Source organism: Microtus oregoni, unplaced genomic scaffold (assembly GCF_018167655.1).
Source record: "Microtus oregoni isolate MIOR12 unplaced genomic scaffold, Mior012 000002F_ref0000024, whole genome shotgun sequence".
Classification (NCBI taxonomy): Eukaryota; Metazoa; Chordata; class Mammalia; order Rodentia; family Cricetidae; genus Microtus; species Microtus oregoni.
The window spans coordinates 73,403,734-73,422,608 of record NW_024543061.1 but is presented as its reverse complement, the minus strand read 5'-3'; the positions used below and the strand labels follow the sequence as shown (position 1 = coordinate 73,422,608).

General features: G+C 46.4%; 1 protein-coding gene across 1 annotated transcript in view; it reads right to left on the bottom strand.

Annotated features, from left to right (window-relative positions):
• Positions 1–6,755: 6,755 nt before the first annotated feature.
• Positions 6,756–18,875, bottom strand: part of Etv6 (ETS variant transcription factor 6) — a 235,564-nt gene continuing 223,444 nt past the window's right edge. Inside the window, exons 6-8 of the mRNA XM_041634058.1 lie at positions 15,374–15,516; positions 14,088–14,188; positions 6,756–10,626 (exon numbers count right to left, since the gene is read on the bottom strand). Coding sequence (XP_041489992.1) covers positions 10,521–10,626; positions 14,088–14,188; positions 15,374–15,516 — 350 coding nt within the window. The 3' untranslated portion in view covers positions 6,756–10,520. The remainder of the gene's footprint in view (positions 10,627–14,087; positions 14,189–15,373; positions 15,517–18,875) is intronic.

The window sequence follows — 18,875 nt, the reverse complement described above, 5'->3', positions numbered from 1 at the left end:
CCTTGGGCCGATACCATCCCCACAAGCAAACAGCTCTGAGGGCGGAGGAATTCCTTGGCTCTTTGACGCTAAGAACATGGCCCCAAGTAGGGAAGTGCAGTAGGCAGGACTGGTGGGTGTCTGGTCTCAGACAACCCAGAGAGTGGGAGGCTCAAGGTAGCCCCTTACCTGCCTAAGCTCCTCACTTGTGGTCTGAAACATGAAGCAGTTGCCATGGTTCCATGATGTTCATGGGAAAACACGGAAACAAGCGTTGGAAACTTGTCTTTGGTGAAGCATCTCAGCCACGGGATATGAAGTGCCAAGGTTTTCTCTGTAAAGACTCGCTTATCAGTCACAGCCAGCCTTCAGAGACAGGCACTATTCTTACACACATCTTTAGTTTACATCTGGGGAAACTGAGGCAGGGGGATCAAGCCAACTGCCCAAGGTCATATAGCAAGTGAGAGGATGTGTGTGTGTGTGTGTGGGGGGGGGGTTAAGTCCAGATGCTCTGATTCAGGATTGGGTTTATGTCACCATTCTGCCCTGTTGCTGTCCAGCGCCAGTCTAAGCAAAGGAAATGAGTCAGAAGGAAACAAGCAACTCGGGGTTGACGAGCCCAGGGCTCTGTGTGTATTTCCTAACAGAACTAGCACGTACAGTTAGACAACGAAGTCCAAGAAGACATTTTCCAAAGGGACAAGACCAGTCTCCTCTCAAGCTCTGGTCCATCTCTGATGACAGTTTTACTCCTTAGCTGCTCTCAACTGAGGAGCCAAGTTCTTAAGAACTTGCTAAAACCTGTAACTTGCTCCCCTAGCCCAAGGCCCACTGTTGAAAGATGTGCACTGCTTCTCCTTGGAATCTGCCAACATTCTGAGCCAAATGACTCAGTGGCCAAAACTGTTTGGGTTTATGGTCTATGTATCATAATTTTTATTGACGTTTGTGTACTGTGTGCATGATGAGCCCATGGAGGCCAGAAGAGGGGGCCGGATCTCCCGGGACTAGAGTTAGAGATAGTCGTGAGCTCTGTGTGGGTTCTGGGAATTGAATCTTGGATCTTTTGAAAAGCAACCAGTATCTTAACCATACACCCATCTCCCTGACCCTAATTTTTATTTTTTGCTGGTCTGAAACTATGTAACCCAGACTGGCCTCAAATTCATTATGATCCTCTGTGTGCTGGGATTATAGGTGTGTGTCACTATTCTGGCTCTACCAATTTAAAAACCCTTCCCTTGGCTTCCCAAGAGAGTGCCTCATTTAGACATTCCCCAAAGAGAGGGAAAAGGAAATATGAATTACAGAACAATGAAAAATGTTTCACCAACATGGAAGAAATAACTTTAAAAGACATTTTGATGATGGTTTTTCATTCCAGGAGATTTGGAATGTGTCTCTGCTTTTTCTGCGTGAGTGGCTTAATACTATCCAGTCCCGAATGGAAAACGATTGTCTTCTGAGCTAGTGTGAGACGGACATGTGAAGGTATGTTCGAGAAGGTGGTAAACTTAGTTTGTACATAAAAGAAGCACTCTTTTTATCAGTAGAAAATTACTTGCTTTCCATTCCAGCGATGTCAATGTGAATCAAACTGTCAAGCAATGGCCCACAGGTACACCAAATCACCCACCTGCACCAAGCTGTTATACCTTTTATTCCAGGGTGGACTTCTTCTGCCTCCTGCTTCCTTCTGGGGCCATTTCCTTTCTGCCTTTCATTCGCTGTGAGAAATCTTCGTGCCACACACAGCACAGCCGAGAATGTCTTGATTTATGTCATGATGTGTTAGTGCTGCTGTTTTCATCTAAGAACCCACAACCCCAAACCCTGTAGCAAACACTCTTTACTGGTGACAGCCACCAGTTCACATTAGTGCTACTGTCTACACAATTGCCTAGAGCGGTGGTTCTCAACCTGTGTCATGGCCCGACTGGCACTGCATATCAGATATCCTGCATATCAGAAACTCACATTGTGATTCATAACATTGGCAAAATTGGTTAAGGAGTAGCAATGAAATAATTTTATGGTTGGAGGTCCCCACAACATGAGGATCTGTGTTAAAGGGTCGCAGCATTAGGAAGATTGAGAACCAGTGGCCTAACGCCATGCACCGATGACTCTGGGTCTCCAACAAGGGCCGTGAGCTTCTTGGGTTCCTTTTTCAGGTGTCAGTAGCTGACAGCGTTTTTGAGAGTTTTCGATGCCCTGAACTGATGGAAATTACAGTCCTGGGGTGTTTCAGGATGTGGGGAGAGATTTGTGCTGTGTCATATGCTATCTACTAGCATCTCACTTCACAGTAGTGGTATATTTTTCCTGGGGCTCCAGTCCCATGTCATGTTCTTGAAGACGGATCCCATCCATCTACCACGCAGCCAGCATGAGTTGGTTGATCTAAATTGCTTATCACTTTAAAGAACTCTTCCTTCCTTCCTTCCTTCCTTCCTTCCTTTCCTTCCTTCCTTTCCTGTTTTTTGATACAGTATCTTATTTATATCTAGACTGGCCTCAAACTCTTGATCATTCTCCTCCAGACTCCCAAATGCTAAGATTATAGGCATGTGCCACTATGCCCAGCTAAAGCATAATACCCCACACACACCATTTTCCTTTTTGTGTGTATTTGTCTCTGTGTATGTTTGTGGTCTATGTGTGTGCTTGCTCAAATTTATGTGTGTAGGTACACATGCCTGTGAAGCTGAATGCCAGAGGTCTATGCTGTTTATCTTTCTCAACTATCATTTTATTATTTGTGTATATGTGTGTCTGCGCAAGGGGGCAGGCTGATGCATGGTCATACGCATGTGTGTGTGGAGGCCAGAGGTCAACATCAGGTGTCTCCATTGCTCTCTACTTCATTTTTCTGAAACAGGCTCACTCAGTGAACTCGGAGCTCTCCAGTTCAGGTAAACCGACTGGTCAGTGAGCCTACGGGCTCCACCTGTCTCTGCCTCCCTAGCACTGGGGTTACTGACAGATGCCACCACACTACAGGGATGCTGGGGGGGGGGAATCTGAACTCAGATTTTCATGCTCATGTCTCAAGCACTCTACCTACTGAGCCAATTTCCTTGCTCCAAAGCAAACAATGAATTTTAGCAAATTTGCAGATTTCTGTAGCCATCCCAATATATCCAATTTCAGGGTATCTTTTTCTTTTTTCCATCCTTCCTTCCTTTCTTTTTAAAGTTTTATTTATTTATTTATTTATTCCGTATACAATGTTCTGCCTCCATGTATGCCTGTACACCAGAAGAGGGCACCAGATCTCATTACAGATGGTTGTGAGCATCATGTGGTTGCTGGGAATTGAACTCAGAATCGTTGGAAGAGCAGCAAGTGCTCAAACCTCCTTCTTGTTTCTGCTCAAACTTCTGTTCACTTCCATCTCTGTGCCCAGGAAAATGTCTCTGATTGTCTTTAGAATTTCAGTATAAATGGAGCCATGCACAGTGCCTCTATCTTGACTTCTTTTAATGGAACATAATGTATTTGGAATTCATTCCTGTTACTGTCAATAATCTGTTCACTTTTTATTGCATTGTGTGGCTATTGTGTGTTCACCTTATGAACTTACCAATGGAAGGACATGTGGACTATGTCTAGTTTGTCCAGAGATTCATAAACCACATGTTCTCTGATACGGGGGTCTGTGATGGTTAGACACAGCTGTCAATGTGATACAACCTAGACTCACCTGAGAAGTCTCAGTGCGGACTCTGTACATTGGGCTGGTGTACTTATTCTCTCTGTGCTCCTGGATGTGATGTGACTAGCTGTCTTAAGTTCCTGAAGCCTTGACTTTCTCTCAGTCATGGATTAGAACCTGGAATTGTGGCCTACAATAAATCTGCTCTCCCATAACTTGCTTTTTGTCAGGGTAATTTAGTACAGTAATGAAAGTCAAACTAGAACATGATCTCATGACCAAAGCTCTGGTCGAGTCCTCAGAAGATGCTGCAGTGAGGCTGCTAGTTTGTTCCAGGCTACTCAGTCCCAAAATAATCACACAGAAACTGTTTAATTAAATTACTGCTTGGCCCATTAGCTCTAGCTTTTTATTGGCTAACTCTTACATCTTTATTTAGCCCATTTCTATTAATCTGTGTATTGCCACATGGCTGTGGCTTACAGGCAAAGATTCGGCATGTCTGTCTCTGGTGGCAGCTCCATGGCTTCTCTCTTCGACTCCGCCTCCTTTCTCCCAGCATTCAGTTTAGTTTTCCCTGCCTAGCTCTATTCTACCCTATCACAGGCTCAAGATAGTTTCTTTATTAACCAATGGTATTCACAGCATACAGAGGGGAATCCCACATCAAGATTCTTGGAGGACAGTGCTAAGGGGAGTTTGGAGAGAAAGTGGTCTCTTGTTTGAGATGTCAGGCAGAATTTCTTTAGTGGTTTTTACTAATGGAGACTTTCTCTTCTCTTGTAGAGGTGAGTGACTTCTTATAAAAAAGTCCCACCTATTTATTTATTTTATATACATAGGCAGTAAGTATATACATGTTCAAATGTGCAAGGGTTCACGTGCATTTCTGCACATACACATAGGGGTTAGAGGCTGACACCATATCCTTCCTTGATCATTTTTCACCTTATTCATAAAGGTAAGATCTCTCAGATGAACTCAGAGCTTGCTGAGATAGCTAACATAGGTAGCCATTGTGTCCAGGGGATCCTCTATCCCCTGCTGTCTAAGTACAGGGATTACAGGCAGTCTGCCACCTGGCATTGATGCCAGTTCTGGGGTATCCGAACTCTGGTGCCTTATGCCTGCATTGCAAGTGTTGTACCCAGTGGGCCATCTTCCTAGTCCTGTAAGTACTGATAGTGTGGACACTGACCAAAGGTTGTGAGCTTTGAATGTCAACATCATAGACAGCCCAGATAGAAGATCTGCCCATCAATCCTTATTCCTTTTAGATCATCGTGGACAACACTGCTAGCTCTGTATCTGTACAGTGAAGGCCAAGAGACAGGCAGGGGTGACAGGGAGACAGCTAGCTGTTAGGCATCTGCTTATGGACACCTGTATCCAGGTCTAGTATGTAATGGCACCATCCCCCACTTGGCAATGCTGCTTTTCTATGACATTCATTCTCAATGCTACCCTTGGGAAGAATCAACCTTCTTGCAGGAAGGGATCTTCGGGAGGGAACACCAGTGATGAGATGGGCTTGCCGAGGCTAGCAGTAGGGTCAGGGTCTTATGCCTATGTGGAAAACTCACTGAGCACTTGCTAGAGTGTGCTCTGAGGACCAGCAGCAGCATCATCACCTAGAGCTTGTCTGAAATGCAGAGTCAAGCTGAGGATAGAGGTCAGTGGTAGAGCACTTGCTCAGCATGCACAAGCCCTGGGTTCAGCTTTCAGCATGAAAGGCGGCAGCGGGGTACAGAATCTAAATTCCACGCAGAGACTACAGTAAGTACAAAGGCTCTTCTGCCCATTGATACTGTACTAAAACAGATGTGGGTCCTAAAACATTATTAAGGGAGCACAGATCAGGACATATAACTCAGCAGTTAGAGTGCTTACCTTGAATGCCTGAAGTCCTGGATTCTATCCCTAGCACTGCATAAACCAGGCATGGTGGTCATGCTTGTAATCCCAGCACTTGGGATGGGAGCAGGAAAGTCAGAAGTTCAAGGTTATCTTTAGCTACATAGGGGGTTGGAGGCCACCCTGGGCTACATGAGGCCAAAGAGAGAAGCAATCTGATCTATTCTGAGATCATTTTAAACTCCCGAGTTCCAAATCTACTGTCTGAGCTGCTGCGAAGCTGCCATTTGCCTGCTTTCATGGTCTCTGAATCTCTGTCCATTGAGCTGGTGAACAGATACTTGTGTGTGTGGGGGGGGGGGCTGTTGTGTGTGATCTGTAGTTTATTTTATTTTTTTTGGTTTTTCGAGACAGGGTTTCTCTGTGGTTTTGGAGCCTGTCCTGGAACTAGCTCTTGTAGACCAGGCTGGTCTCGAACTCCCAGAGATCCGCCTGCCTCTGCCTCCCGAGTGCTGGGATTAAAGGCGTGCGCCACCACCGCCCGGCTTGTAGTTTATTTTTTGAGATAAGATTCCATGCAACCTAGGCTGGCTTCGGAGGTGTTATCAGCTGAGGTTGACCCCAAGCCCCTGATCCTCCTGCCTCCACCTTCCCTGTGTACCATCATAGCCTGCTGTGCGGTTTAAGTTTGAAATCTCAGGGGCTCTCTGGTTGGTGGTTCTACCAGTATGGCAGAGACAGAGTGCTGTCTTTTGACCTTCCAGGCTCCCAGAGGGCTGGGTGTGGCCATGGACGCTACCCTCACATTTTTGTGTCGACTACCCTGCAGGTACAACCCAACCAGGGTTACTCAACCTGCTCCCACCAGACCCTTCAGCGACCTGGTACATCCTTGGCACAGCTGACTCCAGTTCCTTCAGGCAGATTTTTCCACCTGTGGCAGCCGCTCAAGTGATCTGCTGTGACCTTCCTGGGGCCTCTTGTCTAAAGCTCTCCTGCAGACTGCTGGGCAATGGCAGCTTCCTGCCAGGAGAAACCGGGACTGCACTTTATTTCATAATTGAGTAGACAGGATTTACATCATCACAGTACCTTGCCTGTCTGACTCCATTTTATATTATTAAAAACAGAGACTTGGAACTTTATTTTTTTTTATAAAAAAATTTATTGAGATGATGTAATTATAGGCTTTTCTTTAAAAATTATTTGCAACTCACTGGCCCTGAGAAAAGGCATTTTTTTTGTTTTTTTTTCTTTTTTGTTACATTCATTTGATTCAGTCCCTTATAAACCCCACACCTCATAAACAAGAGATTAGAAACTAAACAACAACAACAAAAATTCATTCTAGATTCATCTGGCTTGCAGGTGGGTGCAGTCGCAAAGAGAAATCTTCAGAAGAGTGTTCACTTGCGAGGGTGAGAGGCCGGGAGTTCGCTGTTGTTTAGTGTTGATGCGTATGGGGCCAATAGAATTCTGGGTTAGTTCTCTGTGCCTCGTGGATGGGCAGGAGCCCGGGTGGTCCTCTGTGCTCCTGCCCCTCTGGCTTTCTTGTGTCACTCAATTTAGGTTTCTGTTCAGAAGAGGAGCAGGCTGAGCTCCATCTAGCACCGAATGACTGGGCAGTGCAAACCACCCTGTGTGTCTTTAGTCTCTCTGCTGGGGATGGATCAAATGGGGCTTTAATTTCCAGCTGCATTCTAAATACTCAGGTTGGAGCCCGATCCTAATTCTGTTCGTGTCACGCTATCTGCTCCCAGGGTAAGTGACACGACCTCTCTCGGGTTCTCTTCTGCCAACAACAGTGGATATGCCAACATGTGCTTACGGTTGGATCCTGACAGTGTGAGGAGGCAGAGTGGCCACTCAGTCCTCTCACAGCCGTCTAACGTCAGCTGAAGTGACATTCTTATCTGGACAAGGGATTAGTGTGAAAGATGCTCGGTCAGAGGGGAAGGAGAAACCGCCAGCCGCCTATAGATTGTTTTGTTCTTTTCTTATGAGGCCCCTTCTCCTTAAGAAAACAAAAACAAAAATGGGTACGGAACATTAGTGACACTGACTTTGGATGTCACCAAGTTGCTTTGGATCAAGAAGATCTGAGAGAAGTCACTGTCAACGTCTAACCCCTGCTTTCTTCTGATAGAGACCTGAAGACCGCCTAGTCAAGGACACGGGACAGAGAATTCCAGGACCTAAGTGACAATGTCTACCTTCCACGTGGCAAAGCTTTCTTGCAAATTCCTTTCCTGACCCAACCCATGACAGCCACAGAGAAAGGCCCCCTAGTCACTTGATACACGAGCTCTTAGTTTGGTTCCATCACCTCTTAAACTTAATGTTGAGCTAGAAGATCATGGTGGATGGAAAAAACACACACACACACACACACACACACACACACACACACACACAAACCCAAAAGCCCTCGTAATGGCATTCCCTCCAGGGTGTGATTGGCTAAATCTGAATCCTCTGAGTCTGCAGCCTGAGAGAGCACTGGTGACAACACCGGCCTTGTCTTCTTCCCAAAAGAACAAATGAGGACTTTTGCAGTTAGGAGAACCAGCGTAAATCATTACTGTAAATACCGGTGGGAAACAACAACCGCACTGCAATGAGCATTTCTAACACGAGTGGCTGAAGCTGCCGTCCCAAGCCTTACAAACTTTCATATGCTTTTAATCCAGGGCCCTTAGGGGACAAGGGAATTTCCCTCCCCAGTCAATCTGGAAGATTCTTTGGACAGTGAGAGACAGGGTTCTGCACGTGGGCAAAGTGGCCAGAATGAGGTGTCTTAATCTCTCATTTCATAGTTATACACAGGACCTCAGTCAAAACAAAAACCAAAAACCCCACCCTTTCTCTCTAGTTCAACCCAGGGGTTCATATAACATAAGAATTTGGCTTAATCTCCCCACTTGAGATAAGGTACCAGTCATTTTAGAGGCCAAGAAAAATAAAGTATCGCCTGCTTTATGTCAAGAAACATAGCATGTGGCTCTCATCTCCACCCACAAATGAATACTAAGCCCAAACTCTTCACCCAGAAGCTCACTGACCTCATGGAAGGCAGATGGGGGAGGGACTCGGGAGTCACAGCCAAGACTAAAGCAGCCCAATCAACTCAGTTCCCGTATCTGAACCATAGTCCATCTGCATGTCTGTGAGCTGATGTCTGGTGAGTGAGGCCCAGAGGGAAATGCCTGGCTACTCCTAGCCTCTATGCTACTCCTAGCCTCTATGCGCCTCACTTGGAATGGTTGGAGGGCAGTTTCGCTCTGCGAGCTTCTCCTGTGTACTGCCTCTGGTCGAGTACACACACACAGAGGGCAGGGAGATGTTCACTCAGGGTGTGGAAGACACAAAGGAAAGACAAGCGGTGGTTGATAAGGCAGGCCTCATCACCTGGGTTAAAAACATTGCCGTTCAAAGAGTTCATCTGGACGGTTAAAAGGGGGAAAAAGCTGGATGTGGTTTAATCCACACCTTTAATCCCAGCACTCAGGAGGCAGAGGCAGACAGATCTCGGAGTTTGAAGCCAGCCTAGTCTATAAAGCAAGATCCAGGACAGCCAGGGCTACAAAGTGAAACCCTGTCTTGAAAAACCAACAAAATAAAACAAAACCCAAATCTCCCTTTAAGCTAAACAGTCGTCTAAAAATCTCTGCTATCAGAAGTCCTAAGGCAAAGCATTCCTCTCATCTTAGAAGATACTACCGACCTTATGTCGAGGTGAAAAAAGCCACAGATATGTCTTCTCGAAATACAGCGATGACAGGAGCAGAAATGAGGACTTTCCCGTCTGTGCTGGTTGTGCATATACCAGCTGTGGCCGAGTCTGCACACCACGCACCAGGATCCTCTCTTCTGTGTTCTATGTTCAGTGAAGACCAGCAAAGAAAAGCAACAAAAGGCTAGGACCTGGAGTGGGGGTGGCAGCAATCCCACAAGGGCAAGAAGTCTTGGGAATGAAACCGACAGCTCTGCTTTCTCCCCAGCCTGCACAACCTGTTCCTCACTGCAGAACAGCTCTGCCTAGACCCTGGACCACTAGGTCTGTGTGAGCGTCTCGTATTTTCCCACTTTGTGGCACTCTGTTCAGTATAATCCCAAGCTGCCAGGGCCTTCCACATCACTGGACCAGCCTTTGGCCTATCTCATAACTGGACCTCCACTGATCTTTCTGAAATACAGCAGCATTTGTGAGGTGTTTGATCTCCTTCAGATGGGTGCCCCAAGGGTCTGGTTATGGGCTGATGGCCACGGAACAGCCGGGTCACTCTTTAGCTTAGGTGCTAGCGAGGCTAGGTCTGCTAAAAGGCATGTGACATGGGCCAGCAGGCAGAGAAGGCAGAGGGGGATAGGATGAATGAGAGCAGGGGGGCAGGAGGGGGACAGAGAGAACTTTCTCTTTCATTGTTTTGAAAGTATCTCTCTCTTTTTTCTTTCTCATCCAAGACCCAACTGCAACAGGACAAACCTGATCCATGTGGCAGGAGAAAGAGGAGCCTGATCCCTTCTGCAAGTCTCTTTCCTGACCAGCTGAGCTGGCCGTACTTTGTGAGATTTGCATAAAAAATAATATATATAATAGATATATTTCCATAGGAAAACAACATGTGATGTCTTCCCCTGTATGAACGATGAATAGTCAAACTGCATGTTCTTAAAAAAAAAAAAAAAAAAAAAAAACAGAAAAAAAAAAAAACCAAAAACAGAAACACCGTGAGACTAACAACAGGTGCAGGGTGAGGGTGAGGCGCTAAGGACAAGAGGTCCAAAGGAGACGCAAATGTGACATGTGAGTCTCAGGCTTGTGCCCTCCGCCAGAATTCCAGCCCCGCCGTTGCTGGGTGGTTTGTCTAAGGTGCTCTGGGTCCCTCTCGGTCTGGAAGAGAAGCGTTCCTGCCGTTCCTGGGCCTCTTCTTTCTTAGCCATCCCCAGTCCGCCTGCTCCAGCACGCCTCCAGCGGTCCCCGTGGGCAGGTTTCTTCTTGGCCAGCCGGTGAGGCCGTGGTGGGTCCTTAGCATTCGTCCTCTTGGTACGCTTGCTCATCCAGCTCCTGAGACTCGAGGTGCTCTAGACGGTCTGTCCGGCCACTCATGATTTCGTCTGGGGTTTTCATGAACCTTGAGAGCAGGGAATGAAAGATTAAAAAGAGTCTGTGTTCCCAAAGATGCACAGTGCAGGGAGGGAGCCTGGTTGCAAATGTCCCGTCCTTCCTTGGGTGTGGGGTGGGGGACAAGGCTTTCTTTAGCCTCCACAGTGTCTGCACTTTTCCTGTTTTTCATGCTCTGCCTCGCACCCGTGAACTACCTTCAAACACGCTTTTCTTTTCATCATTCCTCCCAGGCAGAGAGGTAGTCTCGGACCCATCTGCCATTGCCCCGCAAGAAACACTTGTTTGTGCACTGTTTGTGTCTGTTAACTCACCATTCCCGTCTGCTAGTCCTAAGAGAAACTATGGCTCATGCCTTTTTGCAAATTTTCAGCACTGTCCTGATCTGGAACCTTCTGGACTCCTTCCAGAGGTGCATACTGCAGTTGACCTAAGCATCCTGAAGCACACCGACCACACTCCACTGCACTTGATTGCAGCGAGCCATATACCAGCAAGCCATCATTTTGTCCAGTCTGGCTTCCTCTCTAACAACACCCTTCTTTTCTCTTGCTCAGAGCCTCTCCCCAGATACTGGAGGACCTTCCACAGCTACTGACATTCCTTTCTGCTCCAGATGGCTAAGGTCCCCGAGCAGTGCATGTCACAGCAGCTACTGTCTGTCTTTCACTTTCCTCTTCTTGCCAAGACTTCTCCCTCAACATCTGAAGTTGCTCAAGATCCTCCCAGGCCAACTTTACAGAAACACTGTATTTGGCCTTCAAAACCGCCCTGTCCTTCGGGCAACTTTGCCATGGTAAGCTTCTGATATTCCATACCAGGCCAGTCATTAAATGTTCACTGAAACTTTCCCTAATGTATGCACAGAATTAAAAAAAATCTGAAGACTCTGCCTCTTAGGAGCTTATGGTTTAGTTATGGCGAGGAAGGTTTCCCACATATTATTTTTTATTTTTATTTATTTTTGTTTATTTTTATTTTTAAGATTTATTTATTTATGTATAAAAGATTCTGCCTCCATGTAACATATTATTTTTAAAAAAGATTATTTATTTTTAATTTTAGATGCAAATGGCGTTTTGCCTGCATGCGTGTCTGTGTGATGGTGTTGAATCCCCCGGAACTGTAATCACAGATAGTTGTGAGCTGCCATGTGATGCTGGAAATCGAACCTGAATCCTCTGGAAGAACAGGCAGTGCTCTTAACTACTGAGCCATCTCTCCATCCCCCATGCATATTATTAAACTATACTATTCACAATTGCTAAAGGTGTTTTAAAGATTTATTTTTATATATGTCTATGTCCTGTCTGAGTTTATGTGTGCCGTGTGCATGCAGGAGCCTGAAAAGAGGCCCAAAGAGGGCACCAGACACCCTGGAACTGGGGTTATAAGTGGTTGTGAGCCATCATGTGGGTGTTGGGAACGGAACCTGGGGCTTTCGCAAAAGCAGTAATCACTCTTAGCCGATGAGCAATCTTTCCAGCCCCATACATACTATTAAAAATGAACGCTATGGCGTACTCAAGGACACAGGGAAACCAGGACATGGTAAGGTGGGTTTCTATGTGTGGTTGGGCAGCTGCACAGGGCTTCATAAAGGACAGTCAACTTGAGGTGGCCTTGAAGGTGGGCGTATGTAAAAAAATTAAGGGGATATATATGTTTGGCAGAGGAACCAGAATGCATTTCCTCTCCATCATATATTTCATGAGTACGTTTATCACAGACTTCAACCTGAGACAGGCTGGCTATATTTTTGGGAAATGCAGCCGCCAGGCTTCAGGCCCTCAATACAGAATTGGAGAGGGACCATGCTGCAGGACCAGTAGACAGTGTAGTATATACCCAAGTAACTGACTTGGATATAGAGAGAGTCAAGCTTCAAGATTATTTCAACAGGGATGGTAAGCCGGTGAGAACAGAGCATTCTGGGTGGAATTCCTCAGCCATGATAAGCTGGAGAGAACAGAGCATTCTGGGTGGAACTCCTCAGCCATGATGCCCGCCTTCAGAAACCATGGCTGGAGTACTAACATGGTACTAGTGGGCACTTCATACAAGAATCTTGGAAATTTCAGGAGGTTTTTAGGATAAAAGAACAGGGAGCTCAAACTTTGGGGTGACAGATGAAGAAAAGGTGTGACCTGAGCTGGCAGGAGGGAGCACTCTTCTGTATTTATTACGTTTTACTGCCATTTCTTCAACAGTCTTCTCTGTTTCTTTTGAACATGATCACGATTGTTATTGTCCCTACATTGCCACGCCACCTCAGTGCTGATGTCTGGCTTACTTGCTCTCCTAATGAGTACTTTCCCGTCAGCACAACTGCTCATACACCGGGATGTTCTCCTACCTGTACGCAGACGATCCAAATCCCCATCTCTAGCCCCATCTGTCATTCTTCTGTCCTACTCGGCAACATCTATAACCTAAGGTCCTACTCACCCATCCCGCTTCCTCCCGCCCCCTCAGTGACCACCGGGGTCAGGGTTCCATCTACGCCATCCTCAATGGCCCTTTAGACCCTTCCTCTGCTGCTGGGAATCACCATCTCCATGGTAACTGAAACAGCTGGAAACCGTTATCTATGGGGAATCTGAAAAGCCAGGAGGGCAGCCTGCTTCAGTGGCTTTCACACTTCTCTCACTGTGACACATTTGAAAGTCATACAATTTGAGGGGCTCAGTTGGTAAAGCACTTGCCATGCAAGCATGAGTTCGGTCCCCACCCACACAGAAGCAGACACGGTGGCATATGCTTAGTAATCCCAGCTGCTAGGAGATCCCCCAGAGGTCCTTAACCAGCCTACGCCAGTGGGGCCTCATCTCAAAATTCAAGGTGGATAGAGCCTGAGAAATGACATCAGAGGCTGACCTCCAGCCTCCACATGCATGCACACATATAAGAATACACACATGTAAACAAAATCTTTATGAGTTAATGGCCACTCTTATTTAATGAGCTATAATTTGGTATTTCTAATTCCACCACGTTGTACTCTTTATTTCATTTATTTATTCATTTTCTAAAAAGGCTATTGCTGACGATTTACACCCACACAATGACTCACTGTGGGTCATGACCTGAAGTTTGACAAAGCAGCTTCCAGGTTTGGTGACCTGGAAGTTCCTGCTTAATCCATCACTTTGCAATCGGCAAGTTACTCTGATGGCTCCCTTAACTCCACTAGACTTCAATGTCTGATAATGCTATTTGGTCACTATGTTATTTTAACGGTGAGTCACTCAGCGTTGGCTTTATTACAGGGCAGACTTAAGCAAAAAGAATGATTATTTTAAACCTTAAATCCTAACAAACCAGCACCCAGTTTCCAATCAACAGTATTTGCAATCATGGCTTTGGGTCTCAGCAAGGCGGGTCAGAGTTCTTAACTGTCTCCCTCCTCCCTCTCATGTAAGGAAAATCACATCCTCCCAAAAGAAGGAAAGGAAAAAGAGGAAGCGCTACCTGAACAAAAGCCTTTGTCCGGGCTCCTTCCTGATAATGTTTAGCTTGTAGTAGTGGCGCAGGGCTCTGGACATTTTCTCATAGGTCATGTTTGTTCTGTTCTGTTTGTTCAAAGGAGGAAGGGAAAGAGAAAAAAAAACACACAAAGACACAATGAACTGAGGCACAGAGAAGGCACCAGGTGGCTATCAAAATAAAGGCTGTTGAGTTGCTCCATATGGCCTCACCGGCCTGGCAACTCCACCTGCGAGTCTGCTGCCTGCCCCCTCTGAAACTCAACTGCCCCACTTGAGTGCTAACTAGCCTAGCACATCCCACGGTAACCGCCCTCATTTCCTTCTCCCGAGATGGCGCCTAGCTTCTTCTATCTTGGGTGGGAGACAGGTGGTTCATCCTTCACGTCTTAGAGCACATAAAATCTCTTTTTTTTGTTGCAATGACGTTTTCACACTTGGCTCTGGTCTGTCATTGTGGATGGGCAGTACGCAGAAGGTCTCCCAGCGACTCAGGCACTTACAGGTCTGTTTATGGGTCCTCAGAATATTTGCCCATGGCCTTTGGCTGCACTTCCTCAGCCGGGAAAGGGCTCAGGCTGCCTGCTTAGGAGGCTTGAGGCCCAGCTGTGCCACCTCAGTATCCACCCCCCCACCTCCACCCCTGGTTTGGCCCTAGAGTTCCTTCTATGTCAGATGGCCTGGCCACAGTTATCTCTTTTTCATATCTGCACATTTGAACCATCTTCCTTACTATACAGGACCATGTTTTGAATTCCACTTCCTCTTTTTACTTTGGAAAACTGTGGGGGAAGGCTCTTTTGCACCTCTTGCTCGCAAAAAGGGTGTTTTATAATCAGAACATATTTTCCATGCAGAAATGGACTTTTGTGAAAAAGGGAGTTTCCAACTGCTGGGGACAGAAGTGACACTTCCCAAAGGTCCCTCGTGAGTCATACAGCTCTCACTACTTCCCTATTCCCTAGTACCTAAGGACCACAGGGGGAGGCAGGTCCAGGTCAAGAAGGGTGGCTGTGGGGGTGGGAGGGACCCTTATAATCCGTCTACTGAACAAAGCTCTGCTGGGTTAATGGGCCCTGGACAGAGGCAACACATGGAAAAAGGCATCTTTAATCATTTCCTTCCTGCACAGCTACCTAATTATTTGTCCAGCGAGGGAAGAAACAAATAATCACGAGCAGACCCAGGAGGCAGGGAAGACAGCCATCTTTCAACTCGCGGAGGAAGGCGATTTTGGCACCAGCTTTCCCAACAAATATTTGGCCTTTTTACCTTATGGTTTCCCCACAGGCGAGCCAGTCCGTTGGGATCCACTATCCGGAATATTTTGGATTCCTTGTCTTCCCATCGGATGAAGTTTTCGTACCGGCTGTCGGAGAGCAACTGATAGACGTAATCCCAAAGCAGTCTACAGTCTACAGAGGAAAAGAGAGAGTGCTGTTGACAAGGACTGTTGTGGAGGCCGTCACAAGATTCAGAAAAAGGGTTTGTAACCACAGCTTGGGCCTGGTTTTGACTGATTGTCTTATTTCCTCATTTCACAGATGAAATGGGTCCAGTGAGAGCCTGTTGACCTCTGACCCAGGAAGGCTGGGTGCTGACCAAGGTCATCACCTCTACATGAGGAGGACCAAGGAGGAGGAAAAGACTTGTTCAAAGTTGTGACAAAACCTGAAGGTGAACCAGCACATCTGAAGGATAAGGCACCAAGCTGTACCTGTAAATGAATAAAACGGGCTTTGACAGCGGGCTACAAAATGGTTAGATGGACAATGGAAGATAGTCTGTGTATGTGTGTGTGTATGTGTGTGTGCGCGTGCGTCTGTGCAGGCCAGAGGTTGACACAAGTAAGTGTCTTCTTCAATCACTCTCCATCTTATTACTTTTCCTATGTGAGTGTGTGTGGTGTATGCATACACACTAGGAAGGCAGAGTGTGTGGCACAGGTATTCACACTAGGAAGCAAGGAGACACCGGGTGTCCTCCCCCATCATTATCCACCTTCCTGTCTTGAGCCAAGGTCTCGCTGAGCCTGAAACTCACCGTTTTGACTAGGATAGCTGACCAGCAAGCTTGAGGATCCTGCAGTATCCATCACTGTCCTCCAGTTCTGGGGTCACAGCCATGCATGGCTATGCCTGACTTTTACGTGGTGCTAGGGATTGAAACTCAGGTCTTTCTGTTTACATAGCAAACATTCACTCCACTGAGCTTCCTCTCAAGCCCCTTCATCTACCTTATTTATTCATTTATTTTTGAGACAAGCTCCAGGAATCTTCCTGTCTCTGTCTCCCCAGAGCTGGGTTTACAGACATGTACTTTCATGTCTGACTTCTTATGTGAGTACTGGGATGTCACTATCAGGTCTCCATGCTTACGTGGCAAACACTTTACTGAATGACCCATTTCCCGAGACCAGAAAGAAAATCTTGAGGTTCTAATGAGAATGGCATGAAAAAAAAAAAAGTTAAAAGATTAGAGTTTAAAGATTATTCTGAAGTTGGCAGGAGATGCTGAATGGATAGAGGAAGACAGGGGCTAAAAAGCAAGCAATAAATGAAAAACGATGGGAAATTAAAAACTTTGTGGCTTGGTGACGTTGGCTGTGGAGACTGTGGCTAGCATTTGAAAAAGAAATACAGATAGATAGTCTCATTAAATCATTCTTTGGCGGTCTTTCAAGTTGCTTTATCATAATGGAATCATGGTAGAAAGGAACTCGGTGCAAGAAAGTCATTTCTCATGTGCAGAACTGATACCCGATGATGAGGTCAGGCAGCAAACATTCATCAGATGATGTAGTGCAGCCCTGTATTCTGCTCTGTCCAGTGAACCCTTGGCTTTCTGGGTCTATCTGGTTCATTCTCCAGCTTAGCCCAACAGGGAAAGCAGAGACAGACATGTGCCTTCCATGTCCTGCTAATGTTGGATTGGCCCCTGGCTAAGTGTAGGAAGATGCCTTTTCCAGCTGCGTACTGCATGGCTCCAGGGGGTTGACCAGATGGCTTGGAACAGAAGACCCATGACTGAATGTGCATGTTATGTATTTATGTGTATGTGTATATACCTGTGTGGATAAATGTGTATTACATGCATGTGGGATCCTATGGAGGCCAAAAGAGGGTACTGGATCCCCTAAACTTGGAGCTGCCATGTGGGTGCTGGTAACTGAACCTGGGGTCTTTTCAGGAAGAGCAAGTACTCCCAAGCAGCTTTCTAGCCCCTATTAGTGCCTTTATAAAAAAATCTCTAAAAGATCCCTTACATATCTACCTGTGAGGACACAGCAAGAAGAGGCTATCTAGGGGTGAGGAAGCCCATTCAGCAGCAGGTCTCAGCCCTGCTGTGCTCTGCCCCTCAGCCCTGCAGCCTCCAGAAATCTGTGGCACAATCCTTTCTATGTCCTGTTCCTTGCTCTTCTCCGATACTTCCTGCTTTTTTGGAGACACTTTCAGTATCCAGCCCTTCCCATCTTCACTCTCTGAGTGCTGAGTGACTGGAGCACAGCGCCATGTGAGGCGAATTCCTGCTGTTTGTAAGTCATCTTACGGCATTGTGTTCCAGCAGCCTGAACAGACTGAGACAAGAACGGAGCCGAGGCTCCCTTGTCCAGGTCTGGTGGCATGAATGGCAAACGGCGGGCACATTTGAGTTTCCTGCAGTCTCACCCAACTGCAGAACATCTCCCTAAGCCAAGCACATTCCCATAAAATGCTATTCAGTGAGGGGAAGCAAAGGTGTGCACACGGTCCAGTCTGCATGCCCGGGTGGCAGCAACCATGTGTGCATGTGCCTAAGCGTAAGTCCACGTGCGCCTGGAGGTCAGAAATCAACGCTGCATTTTCAATTGCTACCCGTGATATTTTCTGAGACATGGTCTTTCATGGACCCTGAAGGCCAATGATCAAATAGACTGATAGGCCAGTACATCCCAGAATCCTCCTGCCTTCACTTACCCCGTAAGAGGATTGACAGGTGTGCACCAAGCCTGGATCTAGTGTGCTCACCTTAATAAGGCTAACATAAGGCAACTGAAGTCCTCTGGGATCCAGGCCTCCTGCAAATTTCAAACTTAGTATGGACATCTCTCCTGACCTCTGCCCCCACCTGCACAGGGATTTCCTATCACGCTTTCTCTCTCTTACTACCATGGCACTTTCCTGGTACCATAAAACTACACAGCGTCCTTCGAATGATTTCTTCAGCTAAAGGCTTACCCAGCCCTGGGGGTTCAAGCTGGTCTCTTCAGAGATATCAAACTGGTTCCAGAATGTGGCTGCATGATATGTCCAATGAGTGGCAATTGCTGGGCAGGGCTTGCCAGACAACAGACTTCTCCGGAAAGCTTCACAAGCATGTGTATTGCAACTTTCCCCCCTTTCATAAATTTGGAAATAACCCTAAACAAGCTTCCAATTGATCACTCTAAATGACATTTAATCCAGCAAAGCCAGCATCAGCTGTGTAATAAAAACATTGACATTCAAGACACACTGAATTACTCAGCCACTAACGGAAGCAGCGAAGGGAATTTTACGGCAGAGAGCAGTTGCTTCAAGCTCAGAGTGTAAGTGGCTTTTATAACACTATTGATTTCTGTTTCTTTAAAAAATTATGCCTAGATGATAAAAATAACTATCTGACCACACAGCCATGTTCTTTCTTATTTACTACTGAAGCATAAGGTATTTGAGTTATTGTTCTTTTCTGTATTTCTTAAGGAAAAGGCATATCCTTTTGTTCTCTAGGTCTTTCAGATATGAGTATCAGAGAC